Source organism: Aythya fuligula, chromosome 6 (genome assembly GCF_009819795.1).
Source record: "Aythya fuligula isolate bAytFul2 chromosome 6, bAytFul2.pri, whole genome shotgun sequence".
Lineage (NCBI taxonomy): Eukaryota > Metazoa > Chordata > Aves > Anseriformes > Anatidae > Aythya > Aythya fuligula.
The window spans coordinates 25040943-25055900 of record NC_045564.1 but is presented as its reverse complement, the minus strand read 5'-3'; the positions used below and the strand labels follow the sequence as shown (position 1 = coordinate 25055900).

General features: G+C 38.7%; 1 protein-coding gene across 1 annotated transcript in view; it reads left to right on the top strand.

Annotated features, from left to right (window-relative positions):
- SLC49A4 (solute carrier family 49 member 4) overlaps positions 1 to 14958 on the top strand; it is a 58934-nt gene that overhangs the window by 31454 nt on the left and 12522 nt on the right. The window contains exons 4-7 of the mRNA XM_032190135.1: positions 643 to 772; positions 5958 to 6066; positions 6733 to 6800; positions 11107 to 11234. Of these exons, the coding sequence (XP_032046026.1) occupies positions 643 to 772; positions 5958 to 6066; positions 6733 to 6800; positions 11107 to 11234 (435 nt within the window). The remainder of the gene's footprint in view (positions 1 to 642; positions 773 to 5957; positions 6067 to 6732; positions 6801 to 11106; positions 11235 to 14958) is intronic.

Genomic DNA, 14958 nt, shown 5'->3' with positions numbered 1-14958 from the left:
ACACCTGCTGCTAAACAAGAGGAGCATCTACAAACAGCTGTATTCTTTCATTTTTTCCCCATATTACCTCCGTTCTCTCTATTCCTAAGCAATGGCTGCTCCTATGCTTTTCCTTTTATATTCCATTGCCATGTAATACTGTTTGTATCCAAGATGCTGCCTTGGTTGACCTTTTGTTTGCCTTCATCATCCTGTATACCAAGTAATTGTCGTTCCATGCCCTGGAGCTTCCCCAGTCCCATCTGTTTAAAGTCTCTAGCATGCTGTTACCTGCCTTGCATTACTTCCATTGCAAAGAAATGTGACCGGATCTTCCTAGTTCTCTTTAAAGAGAAAAAACAAAAGCTTGCCTTTTGCTTCACCTAGTTCCCCATGTGTGAGCCTGTTGCTCTGCAGCTCTTTTCATTGGAATTGACTGCCGGTATTTCTCTGTCTCATTGATTCTCCATCTCAATTTGAAATCTTGCTTGGGGAGTGGGGGTAAAAATCCTTCAAGTTATGCAGGTCTGTTGTCAGGAGCGGTAAAGCACTTATCGTAGGATTTATGTATTAGAGGCTGGCTGATAACAATGCTGTGCTGAAATAAGTCTTTCAGTGCTAACATCTGTTCTCTGATTTGTTTTTCTTTGCCCTCTTGTTTAGAATTTGGAATGGTTTCCTTGATATTTTCCGCAGCATTGGCCTACTTCCCCTCACGCCCTCCATTCCCTCCCAGCGTGGCTGCAGCTAGTCAACGGCTTAGCTACAGGAGAAGCTTTTGCAGGCTTCTAAGGTAGGTCCTCATTTGGTTTCCACTTGAAATATCAGCACCTGAATAAATAAACACAAGTGTGCTTTAATCTTCTCATCGAACAAACAAGTTAGTTCGTAGTGCTTTTAAACAAAATCAAATTAAATATTAATGCTGAGACATAAAAGGATGCTAACTGCTAAAAAGCCAACATTAAATTTTAAATGGGAATATGTCAAGCATTCTTGCCAGAATCCTTCTGCACCAACACTGCTGTAGTCATCCTTTTAGCACAGCTTTTCTTATGCTACACTTCTGTTACATCAGGTTATACAAAATTGTTAACAGTGCATTGTGCTGGGTGTGAGATAGCAGTTAACACTGGGCGTAACTAACTATAAAGCTGCTTTCTTCCATGCTTCTTACACTGGAAGGAATTTGGGAGTTGCTTACCATTCGAAGAAGTATACAGCTGCTTTCATTCAGCCATGGGAGCAATGAATGAAGTATCTGAAACCATTGTATGATCTATTAAATCTCATTACTCATATGTTAAAATATAAAGTGGGGATAGGAAAAGTCTCCAGATGCTTCCAGACATGTTCAAAGATGTGATAGTTTCCTTGATTTATTTTAAAAGAAAAAAGGTTATAAAGAAAGCAACATATTCAGCTTTACAGCTTCTCTTTTGTTGTCTGCTTAGATTGTTAGCTCTTTTGGTAAGACCCAGTCCCTCCCCTAGTGTTTGTAAAATGTCTTGTGTAATAGGAATCTGGTATCAGAGCAACTGTAATAATAATGCTGAGTAAAATAGTGAAGGCCTGTGCCTGGTACCTGATAATGCGTAGAAGAACTTCCTGGGGCAGAAAAGAATTGTGGTGCAGAGTATGGTTGATTTCACTTGGGAGCTTCAAACTTTTACTGCAATTGTTTATTGTAGTAATGTAGTTATAGGAGCTGAATCTGTTCAAAATGGTCTGCTTAAATCTTGGTAATTTTAGATCTTCAGGCATTTAGTTGCTACAGATCTATCGTGTTCTGTGCTTTCTAAAAGTATGTGAAGGGCCAGAAAAAGCAACTTAGCCCTCTTTTTTCTCTCTCTCTCTGGTGTTTTTGGAGAGTTTTGTTTCAGTTTGGGGGAGTAAACTGACAAAACACTTGCTTCTGTGCATTCACCCTGGAGTAGGCTGGCAGCTGGGAGAAGGTGTGAATGCAGCTGGCTGGTTAGTCTGCAAAGTGACCTACTCAGGATATTAAAAAATAGCAATTCCCATAAGGACGCTTAGCACACACAATGATGCTGTTAAACGCCCAAGCTGGTATGTGCTGAGACCCTGCCTGAGGGCTGTGTTGTAAAAATGTTGCTGTCAAACAGAAATCCAAACAGCAACTGACTCCGCAGGTGAAGTGTAAAATTTCAGTTGACAGTGCTCCATTTGGGAGCTTTATAACTATTACATTGCTTGTTCAACATATTATAAATACTGGGCCTGTGATACTGGTACAGGCAGGAGATAAGCAGCAAAAGTGGCTTACCATTCACAATCAACAAAGCTTAGGAAAACAACCTGGACACTTAAATAATGAGCATAGTTTATAGCGTTTCCAAGAACCATGAGGGTTTTTGCTTAATTGCAGTCAGGTAGATCCTTCCCTCCCCTCTGGTATTTATGCATTCTTCCATGCTACCCCTTATCAAAGGTACTTCTTCATTCCTCTGTACATGAAGCAATCAACAGTTCATCGTTAAAACCACTTATCTTGGGGAACCTTTCAGCAACAATCCATCAGGCAAGAGTTTTTTTTATAAAAGAAAATGGTATCTGCTGTACTTCAAGAGAAATCCATCAGCTGGTTCATTAGGCTTCTGAGCCCTGTTCCCTGCCTAATCTAGACTTCATAATTCTTGGCAAAGAGGGTCTTTCTTTTGACTTAGTCATGTAGGCTTAAAGGTAATCTGCTGATGACTACCAGGAAATCAGAATTCCTCCTTTATTGCCTACTTACCCTCTGGTGTGAGAACTGTGCGTGTAAGAAATTCAGGATGTGTGTGAGCTGGTCGACTGACTTCACCCAACTATGCACCAAAAACCATTCTTGAGAACTGAGGCTTTCATCACTTCCCTCTTCTCTCCTCTAGGCTTCAGGTATTTTTTATTTTTATTTTTTTTAATTCAAACTAAAGCTGTGCAGCATAACTTTACCATTGAAGTCATGGACCTTTTCCCTTGGGTGCCAAAGGGATCTGTCACATCCTTGCAACTCCCATGCTCCTTCGTGCCTTCAGGTCGTCGAGCTGTTGTCTTCACAAACTGCTCCTTGCAGAGTTGCGTTTTATAGGTCTTCTTAGGGTCAAGCACCCTCTGTAGGCCATTTTTGGGGGAGTTGCTTAGGAACATGGTTCCTTCTCCAGACTGGGAGGTTTCCTGCTTCTGACAGATTATAACAATTAGCTGATCTCTGGTATCAGGAGATAACCAACTCTCTCAGCCTGCAGTGGGAGTCGACAGATTAGTCATGGCATGGGAGCTAAGCCTGATTCTTTTAACAGTCTATTACACAGTGTGATGGGTGTACTTTGAATTTTGATTTAAAAAAAAAAAAAAAAGTGCTGTGCCCTTTCTTGGTTTCTTTGGTGACATGAATATGATTTTTTTATTTATATTTCAAAATATGCCAGAAATTTCCCTGGGAAAAATTCTAATACAAGTAAATGGTTTGTCTTAACATTTGTCTGAGGAGAACATACAGTGATTTGAGCTTTTAAGTAATTAGATGCTAGTAGCCAGTTACATGCCTTTTATATCTTCAAGGGGCTGTGTAAGCCGTTTTTCAAATTTCGTAGCAAGGTTTTTGTACATCATTACTTCTTTCATGAAACTTTTACATGACATCACCATCCAGGCTGAGAGCAGCTCGGAGTGTGCCTGATATTAATAGGCACTGTCAAAGTTATTCTGAAAATGTTGACTGACTTTGACAGGGCTCCCCTCCGAACCAGCCTGTTTTATGAATTCTGGTACATTAAGCAGGATTCTGGGGGGGGGGGGGGGGGGGGAAAAGAAAAAGGGAAGGGAAAAAAAAGCAGAAGAAAAGCCAATTCGTATTCCAGGAGAATGGAGCCTGATGCTGATATCCTGTCATAAAGGCTGATATGATGGAAAACAGTGTGGGTTCACCAGTTGATGGTGTGACAGACAGCTCATTTCTCTATTTTCAGTGGAGCAGTTGCAAAATTGCAAAAACAAATATAAGTTGCTGAAGCTGTGAAAAGTGGAGCTGATGCTTGAGATGTGTTTCAGATGGCTTTAACACTTAATGCAGACAATGCTAGCTATTGCTGGGCAAGGGGACAACGTGACATCTGGTGATGGGTGTTACTTTGCCACTGCATGCAGCCTTGTCCAGGTCAGCTTCTTTAATGTGAAGACTAGGCAGGGTGGCAGCATGGGAGCCTCTGTCACTGGAGGATGTCGTGATGCAGAGCTGGGTCTGACACTGGGACCAGGAGCTGCACGTGATGGAGCAGCTACCCCACATGCCGGTCTGTCTCGTGGCTGGAGTTAGAGAAAATAAACACAGCACAGGAGATCTGGGTCAAGTAAGTTACAAGTACTTACCCTGCAGAAGCAGCTCTTTAATGAAGGTGAGGTTCAGACAGATACCCAAAGATTTTGAATAATGAGCAAGTGTTATTTTGGAGCAGTGCTTTCAGACTTGCTCCTTCTTTGCAGTCTGTAATGTGGCTATATAATGTCCATGCAAAATGAGTGTGTTCCTTTTTATTTCCTTCTACAGGTACTGGAACAGCTTTTACATGGGTAGTATTAAGTAATATCAGAACACCTACCTTAAGAGAGATGAAAGAGAGATGTTAGGATGACACAGGATACACTAGCATAGGAGTACGGCATTCTTAAAGAGAGAAAAAAATTGTTGTCTGGAAGACAGCAAATGCATTAGCATTCAGAGAAATAGGAGCTGTGTGTGGAAGAGCTGGAAGTTTGGGAGTTGTTTTTCTTTGCATTAAAAAAAATAATAAATCTGACATGAATGATTCTGAAAGAGGAGGATATGTTCGTGTGATATAAATCTGTTACGCAAGATGAGGATGTGTGAGAAGAACAGTGTGTAAAAGAGTGCTGGCAGGGGTGCTTTGAATCTTTGAGGGGAGTAAAACAGTGTAAGCTGCAAACCTCTAAATGTTTGGGAGAATTTTTTATTTTGAAACTCTTACCTTCCCCCTGGCTTTCATAACTAGGTGCTGTTAAATTGCTGCTGCATACCAAGGAACTGGTACTGCTGATCAATATCAAGTTTATATAAATTGTTTGGGAAAAGGTGTGAGGGGGTGCATTTTGTGGTTACACAGATATCCCTTGGGATAACCTGGGAATTGCCATAACATCTTTTCACTTAAAAATGGCAGTGTTACAGGGTTCAAAGCACATTTTCTGTTCCCAAATGGAAACATTTTATAGGAAAAGTTAGATCCCCTTAGCAAAGGTGTCGCGTTTAATTTTGGTTGTGGTGATGGCTGCAGGGAGGGGGGATTGGTGGTGTTTGTCTGCCAAATCTTGTTTAGCTGTGTACAGTGATGATAACGGCACAGCTTTGATGCTTTATCTTCACCGAATACTAAGAGTTGGATAATTTTAATTGGGGATAAAAGAAAACATGTTGAGTATTTAGAGCAGACTATTATACTTGTCTCTGTGTTTTGATAGCTCAAACTGTCAAAATTTCCCACTCTTGCAGTTGTGCACGCCTTATTCCCAAAACCTTCCCTTTCTAAATTGTTTTTACTTTTTATTTTGTGAAAGTATGAACCTCTGATTTTATACTTGAAATACGCTTTTTGTAAATTGAATTAGTGCTTATTGTTTCTAACATGCACTTAGGTTAACTGGGTTGCCCATGCAAATGCAGAACTGCTTGTGGAAATGAGAAACATATGAGCCCAGCATGTTACCAAAAGTCTTTGAATGTAGAGACTGGCTGTTTTAAATACCACAGTGCTAAGGCAGTAACATCTCAGCCACTGGTATTTTAGTGACATGTCCGGATAACTTCATTGTTTTTCCTGGCTCACTCACTCTTCAGAACTCTGCTATTTTTCTTGACGGGCAGAATATAGATTCTAGGGTGCAATTTACTCTAGCAGCTAATCTTGGTGCACAATTTCTAATATAAGCTGCAGCTAATTGCATATGTTTTGTCTTCACAGCAATTTCCGATTCTTGATGATTGCTTTAGCCTATGCTATACCACTGGGTGTTTTCTCTGGCTGGTCTGGTGTTTTGGATTTGATATTAACGCCAGTTCATGTAAGCCAAGTAAGTATCTCCTGACTGATAATCAGCAGCTATTTTGTAAGTGGCATGTTTTTATTCTGCACTAACATACAATTTTATCAGGTTTTTATGCTTAAGCTGCTGTTAATACATATGGACCACTTTTCTCCTGAAATTTTAAACAAAATAATCTATAGCTTTCAAGCTGTCACGATTCTTCCTGCTGACTCTCCACTAGTGTTTAGTAGTTTCAGAGCTATATACACCTTTTGACAAGAACAAAGAAGCAGATAAACAAATGGGAGTGTTGTTGGCTGCTGCACCTTTAGTAATAGAGAATAATGTTTACCAGGTGAAAGGGATGAAGTGGAGGGGGAAAAAGAGGATTTGTAAGCTTTTAATAGAGTACTATAAAAGTCCAGAGGACATTACTCATATGATTGTATAAATAGAGGTCACATTTAGGGCACAGGCTTTTTTGGTCATGCTTTCCTCCTAGTGAATTTATTTCCTCTTAAAGATCCTAAAAAAAAAAAAAAAAAAAAAAAAAAAAAAAAAAGGTCTAGCACCTCAGGTTGTTTTTGGGGGAGGGGAATGGGGGATGCCAGCTAGGGTTGCTAGCATTTGTGCACCCTTTGTTTTGAAAGTAACACCTTAACTTCTGATTCTCTTAACTTTAACACATTTCTTACTTTTTTTTTTTGTCAGGTAGATGCAGGCTGGATTGGATTTTGGTCTATCGTTGGAGGTTGTGTTGTTGGCATAGCAATGGCAAGGTAGGAATAATTGCATCCATTTCTTCAACTGTGATTGTCATTTAGCGTATACTCTTAATAATATAACTTGTTTTCTCTCATCTTTTAGATACATGAAATGGAAAATGCATAGTTCTGGGGTTATGATGTGTTTCTTGTGAAGCGTTGGATTTGTATATTGTGTTACTGCTCTCTGGGGGTTGCGAACTCCACACACTTGTGCCTCAATTCAACAAGTCATACCGCTATTCCTGACAAGTGCTTCCCATCCGTTCTTTTCAAATGGTTATTGTGAATTCAGCTGCCTGGAATTAAGGAGAACCCATTATAGCACATTTGGAAAGCACTGAAGAAATAGTGTCTGTCTCCTTCCATCAACACTTTTGGGTGTATTGATTCCTGAAGGGATATTGAGACTGTAGCATAGGCAGCCTAGACACAGTAATGGTATATTCCACTGCAGAGTCTGTCTGTTTTGACAGGTTGTTGGATTTCTGTATGGTCTTTTTTTGTTATGCTGTTATGGGTTGTGGTATAGATGTACTTATGCTTTTCCTGTATCTAGACACAGCCATTGTAAATGCTGAATGATATGGGAAGCATGAAAACAAGGAATGGGTTACCTTCCAATAATTTGTTATCCTAAAAGTTGCAGATGCTTAAAACCACTGCTGTGGGTGACCTAGATACATCACACAATGTAACAGGTGGCATGCTGACTTAATCCTTTCCATAATAGGTTAATTTAATTTATTTGTGATGTTTCAATAGTAGAGGGGCACCCTTAGCAGCTCGCTCACTTTTGTTAGGAGAGAACCTGCTCTCTCAATGCCAACGTGCAAATCTCAAGCTTTATGGTAGATGAATTTATTTAATATATTGCTTGCGTTAAGATTCAGGAAATGCTGAGTCTCTACCTTCTTCAAAATTGATTTCAAACCTTGTTGAACACTAGTACTTTGTAGCATTCAGAGCTTTGCTTTTGAGTAAATTAAAAAAATAAATAAATACTAACAGTCTGTCTCCAAATATGTCTTTCCAACTTGGGCAATATACAGTTCAAATGAAAAGGTTTACACACAGAAAGCGAGGGAGATGGTGATTTGTCATTCCTGATGGATGACTCTCCCTCTTAGGTCTATTCAGCATTTATCTGTGTAGGGCAGAATCAATGACGAGTCTGACTGTAATCTGCTGAAAGTTGTAATTAGGAAAATTAAGTAATGATTCTTGTCAAGGGTGACAGGCTGATGTATTTCAGTGTCAGAACTGTGATTTGCCAAGCAAGCAGCTCTCTCCCTTAACCACTTTTTAAGAAGCTGGATTTTCTTCTAATATTTTTTCTACAAGTTTATCAAAGAAAAATTGGTATAGCTTAGGAGTTTACTCTTTCAATTTCTGGCAATGCAAATTCTGCCATTTAGAACAGTAACAACCTGGGGCTTGCGCTGGAGCATTTGTTCCTGCACGTCACAGGAGATGTTAAATCATCTATATTTAAAGTAATGCCCAGTTTGGAAATTCATTTATCTATCTCATTTTCCAAATGGTGCCAGTTTTTCTCAGCACAATATATAAATCCTCCTGCTCTACACCTACTGCTTTCCCAATAGCCGTGAACTTAGATATGTTTAGCTAATTTGTGTGATGCATTTTTCTAATTGAAAAGCTTGAACTATTCTGGGCAGCTGGCAGGTGTTTTACCCTTTGCTGGCAGCTTTCAAACGATACTGGCTTGAAGAAAAGCAATGTCAAAGAGCGACATTCATATTATTGCATGGAAACATAAATCTATTCCCTTTTCTTAGATTTTTTTGGTCACATTTACTAATGATCACAGATATTTCTGGGGTTTTGTCCTTCACAGTTCCATCTTTCTTTCTGCTTTTAACCTGCAGCGTTAGTCAAAATGCTGAAACTTCATGACATGGTGATAATTTCCTTAGCAACAGACAGTGTTGTCAGCAACACGGGGTTGTGATTTTAAATGTAGGATCCAGCCTAGGGCTGATTTACTGGGTTACAGAAACCTGCTACCAACAGTAGACTAAGAGATCTGTGTCCTGGGGGTGGGAAGGGTGAACATACACCTTCTTTCATGGTGTGCCTGCTTTGGCAGATGCAGACATCCCCATATGTGCTAGATGGTGAAAAAGATTTAAACAGAAAGAGAATTTTGGAAGTGAACACAGGAGTTAAAGCATTAAATATATATATAAATATATATTATTATTGGATTGAAACCAGCATTTGAGAAGTTGATTTGCTTTACAGTCTTCTTTATTATTCTGTAACCAGACAAGAAGCAGAAAGTGCTCAATTACTAATTTCAGGCTAGTTTGCCAAGTTATTTTTTCCATTATTTCTGTTGCTGGCTAAATTCAATAGCTGATAAACCTTTCAGTTTGTATTTGACCCTTCTGGATTCCTGTGATAGCTGAGAGCTCCTTGGAGCACATTACTACCAGTGATATCCAAACCAGGTTATTTGTGTCAAAGAGAGTTGCAGCAGCTCAGTAAAGATAGATATTTGCTCCACTGAATCATCTTGAATGGTTTAGGTGGGTGTCATCCTCCCATTCCCACATATCCCTCGTGGTAGGGTAGAAATACAGGATCCAGACCTGTTGTCTCTGAATGTCCCTCCCTGAAGGCTGTTATTTTTCACTTTCCATCATTAGATGAGATGTGCATAACTGTTCTTGCCTTTAAAAAGAGGGAATAGTGATGTTGCCTGCCAGCAGACAACGTAGGGAGTCTCTGTGGAAGATGTCTAAAGCTTGCACATTGAGAAGCTTTGAAAATTGCTGATTTTGACCCCAATGATCCTGAAGAATAATTAAAGAAACTGACAATCTACTGAGAAGAAGTAATCCTGATTGCTGAATTTGAATTGTCAGAAAAAAACAACAGTAGCAGCTAACCCCTGTCTATTAGGGATTAATGCAAAAGCCACTTGAACACTGCAGTCATAAACTTTTAAGATTATATACAGCATTGATCTCCCTCTACTGCTTATTGAATTACTTGCTGCTAAATTCAATGTGGAATTAAAGCTCGGGGAGAATCAAAATAAGAGGAAAAACTGATATTTTTTTTTTTCTTAGGATCTCATTACTCATACATCTCTTACAGTGTATGTGGAGCTAGGATTCCTAGTTTTCAAAATGTTGGTAGTGTTGTCTGTTTTATCAAGTAGGCTGTGGTATCTGCCTGTGAGGTGATCATAGTCAAGGAAGAAAAGGTAATTAGCTGACAGACTGGATGGATTTTGTCATCAACCAACGTAAGAGAATTGTGCTGCCATTAGCCTGAAAGAAGCAGGGGAACTGTAAGAGGGACTATAAGACATTCTTTAAACATACGTCCAGCCCAAAGTCTTATCTCCTAACCTGTAGAAAATTACTAGTGGATAAATCACATAGGCTTTCATAGTATACCTGTTTTAGTATCCAGGTTGAAATCCCATTTGAAAAGAGCAGTTGTACTGATAATTATGCCATGTGAGTGTAGTTCAAATGCAATATGTCTCCTTGAAAGAAAAATTAAAAAAAAAATATGGCAAAAAGGCGGTTGTACCATCAGGTGGTATAAAGATCACGTTTACCTATGTGTAACAGACTGCCCACAGACTTGTGGAGATAGCCTCACCCAGATTCACACTGAGGCATGTGTGTAGGAGGGGAGTGGCATGAAGATGCATGGTTTCTGGAACATTTCGGACATTTCAACCCAAAACAGCCACTGGCAGAGTGACCGTATGTGTAAAGAGTTCCTGCTTTGCCTAAGCCATTGAGAGCTTCATTACCAATCTATCTTAGGGTTCAAAAGTCATTCCTTGTTATCTTCCATCTAGGGATTCTGGTATTGGGAGTTCTGTCATTTCCCATAGGAACGAATCATTAAATTTAACTGTGTCTTGAATGAAATAAATCATCCTCCTCATATGCTAATTGTGCAGTGTGTCTGCCAAGGGAGACAAAGCAGCGGTGTAAGTAGTGGTGTGATGTTGTGTCCAACAAATGCAGGCGGAAAAAAGCCCTTCTTGTATACCAAGTGTTTTCAATTGATGTCTTGAACATTTTTCTGTTTTGGTTGTTTCGTGACACCTAAAAAATCTGTGGCTCTTCAGCTTGACAGCTAGAAATATCATTGTTCTATAAAAAATGTTTTATTTTCTATTTCTGCAAATGAGAAATGATTTTTAAATCATGTTTACAGTTTCCAAAATGCCTAATGAGAATTTAATGAATTAATTGTGAAGTGTTACATTTAAATAATATGAACAATAACATTTTTACTGCTCTGATCTGTGCTTTTATTTTAGATTTGCAGATTTTATCAGGGGAATGCTGAAATTTATACTACTGCTGCTTTTATCTGGAGCAACATTAGCATCAACCTGGTTTACTCTCACCTGTCTAACTAGTGTCACTCATCTGCCTTTAACCACAGGTACTGACAAGTATTTTAATTTTTATTATTTATAATTGGTAGCACAGGTAAATATTTGCAATCTTAGATCAACTATATTATAACCTGGTTTAGTATCTTTAGTAATATAGTAATTTTACCAAGAGCAAACGAAGGGTTTAGAAAACCTATCTGAAATCTCTGTAGCATCTTTTTAGTAACTTCATAAAAAGATTAAAAGCAAAAAATCCCACAGTAGTTATGACAACGTAGAGTATATATTTAAGATCTATTCTGGGACTGAGTGCTTTTCTGTTTTGAGTGTTTTGGAGTAACAACGGTGAGAAATAAAACAAGAAAAATCCTATGAATGGTAGTAGTGTTGCATATAAGAAAAAACAGTGACATGTCTGGCAATCCACGGTTTTGAATTTTGCATTAATTATTGGAAGCGTGTTGCAGTTTAAACCAAAGTGAGCCGTGGTATTTTCAGTTATCTATCTCCACATTTAATTTCCGCCCCCCCCCCCCCCAAGTTCAGGGAACAACTCCAGACCAAAATTAACTCATCCTGCACCTCAAAAGGATGGGTGAAAAAGCTGTTGGCAGAAATGGAGAAAAAGATCAGAGCTCAAGCTTCCAATGGGCTGTGCCTTTATTTGAAAACAAGCACTGCTTAATTTTTTTAAATCTGTTGTTCACCTTCCTATCTGCACCAAAAGATTGATATACCTGTGGTCCCAAGAGTTTCATTCAGCAGAGTATTGAGTTGCTAAACTAAACCATCAGGATTTAAAATATATATTTAATAATTTCATAAAGAATTATGTAATTCTATTTTAAATATAGTGCTATTTTTGTGATATGCAAGTATACATGTTATAGGAGAAATAGTATTACCCCCCTGTTTCTAAGAAAAGTTGTGGAAAGTAGTCTATAAAATGCTGTTTTATTCAAATTAACTTTGAGTTTCAGTAAATGTCCTTGGCGCATTGCGTGTGTCACAACTATAAACTAGAAGTGCATACAGCAAATTGAAATACATGATCAATTCAGGAGAAACACCATCTGGATGGTGGTTGGTCAAATTTGTGATTTATCTTGAAATTTCAACTTTTTTCAAAAATATTTCCACTCAAATAAAGCTGAACTTAATAGATAAATCAGACTTCATGGTGGCTATTGTCATAATAAATGACTACACTTCTCTTCTCCATCAAAGATAAAACAAATGCAATAAAAGCTCTCATTTTTTTGTGCTTGTCTGCTTCATCACTACAAGCTTGCAGTAACGTAAATTTTTACAGTGACTCTATCCGCTGAATTGATGCAACAAGCCAAACACATAAATACCCCTTCAAGTCTATGCATAAGAATGAAGCAAAGAGGTTTCAAGAAGTAGAAGTCATTATGTATGAACTCACCAATGATCCAAAACAAACCCAGTGGAACTGACTTTTACTCTGTTAAAGTACTCAATATGCAATATAGGTTCCATAAGAATTCTTATTTTTTTTTTCAGGTATTTTTGTGTTTTTTGAAAGATCTGCCACTGTCGAGGCATAAAAGTACTTAAGGTATTTAGTGTTTGATAGGAAGTATCCTGAACTAACATCCCTTGATAAAAAATATAGGGATTGGATTGTTCTTTTCATGCATTTATTGTTTGTTCTAAAATGGATGGTTCCTTAAATTGAGTTGTAAATTATCTTTTAGAGTTTTCTGTCTGTGCTCTATATGTAACTGTAAATGTTGAAAGCTTTCCTATAAAACACAAGGTTGTTTTGAATAGAAATGCCATCAATACGGTGCGTTCCTCTTGGGGCGAGGGAGGGGGAGTCAATCAAGGCGTCAGGCATGGGGCCTCAAGGCCTGATGTATAGCTACCAAATAAGATTTCCTTTTTCTCCTGTGTCATAATATTTAAACTTCCTAGGTAGGCTGGGGAGGTTCCATATCAGCCTTTTCTCATTAAAGTTCATATAAAATAGATGCAATGCGCCTGTTTAATTTAGATCCTGGTACACAGAAAAGCAGTGGTATATCTCTATGAAATACGCTGTTATGGATGAAAACACACAAGCTATTTAAGCTAATTTATGGGACTTCATGCTAGATTATTCCTCGACATAATGATGCAATATGATGATGACCTGTGCATTCCACAGTAATTGGGAGAAATGGTACGTTTGAATTGATTTTGATGAGCTTCTTTCTTTTTTTCTTCTTTTAATTAAAAGTTTGGGATGTAGAATATATCAGCCAAAATACAGGAGGTCAAATGCAGGCCGTTGGTTAGTGGCTTTGTGAAGTGGTTTGACACAGCTAGTTCAGTTAGACGTCGCTCTTCGTACTCAGCAGACCTGATGGTGGACCTCTAGGTAGTTGTCCTCTGGGTGTTTTTGTATGGTTAGAAGATGGGAGCAGAGCTAAAGCAGCCATCATTGTGGTGTATTCTTCTTTGCTGTTTTTTTTTGTTGTTGTTGTTTGTTTGTTTGTTTGTTTGTTTTTGTATGTGTAGTCATTTGCTTTTTTTTTTTTTTTGCTTGCTTTGTAGCATTAGTAGTAAACATCTATATAATGCTTTGTATCCTAGAGCTACTTTGCAGGCACTGCTGAACACCTGCTGCAAAGCAGGGTTTGTTATGTTACTGAAGACAACAGGATTTGATGTAGCCAAAAAGTTGAGCACAAGTGTTAGGGCTGGCAGTGCTGCTCAGCAAGGGATGTATTTTGATCCACACATTCAAATACAGAGGCAGGGCAAACAAGGTTCAAAACTGACCCTTGTGGAAACTTGTGTGGATATGTATACCTTTGATCTTGTAAGGATGTTTCCCCTTCCAACCATGCTAGCTCCCATTTCCTGAGGGGTTGGTTTTCCCCCCTCCTCTCTTTTTCTGCCTCCAGTGTGGTACTCCTGAACATGTGGTTTTGTGGGGCAAAAGCTGACAAGCACTGACACATTCAGCAGTGTCTAGAAACTCCTGAAGTAACCCCGTGACCTGGTGGGAGCTCTTCCATTCTTCCATACAACAGGACAGTGATTTTGATGAAGAAGCAAGACATCTTGTGCAGGTTGTTGTACTGGTCCAGGCATTCAGAAAAACTTCACCCTAGAGATGAAGTCAGGTTAGAGATCATCATCCCCTTCATCTCAGCTGATAGCTGACTGATCCACAAATAACGTTTGCATTAATAGGTAGACCTTGCCAGTGGTTTCCTGAGGTCCAAAAATGGCCTTTTTCTTTAGTATATGGCTATCTTGTGGTATACTTGCTTGTTCCACTCTTCTGAAAACCCTCTGCCTGTCTCATCCGGTCACTGGACTAAGCACTCACATGGGTATGTTTGCATACAGGCATGCTTTTGGAATGCTAAGACGACAAGAGTTTGGGCAATTATTCATCATAAAGGAAGGAGAAGAAAATCTCTAAAGACCTTTTTTTAAACAAACAAACACACAAAACCGCTTTTAATCACTGTATTTTGTAGCAGTTGTAGTACTGTCTCGTTTAAGTAGTGGAGGAAGAATTGTATTTGAGAAAATGGTCACAGCAAAATGTTTTTTCCTGCGCTTCCATTGTATAATACTCTCCTAATTCCTTGTAAATAGGCACAACGTCATCTAAAGATATTTCCTTCAAAATGTAATTACTTAGAATGGAGACCTTTAATGCAGATATTAAAAATCAATGACTGCATTGTGTTTTCTTTAAATGATACTGTTTAGCATTGTTTGTATTGTGTCATGCATGCATTGCTC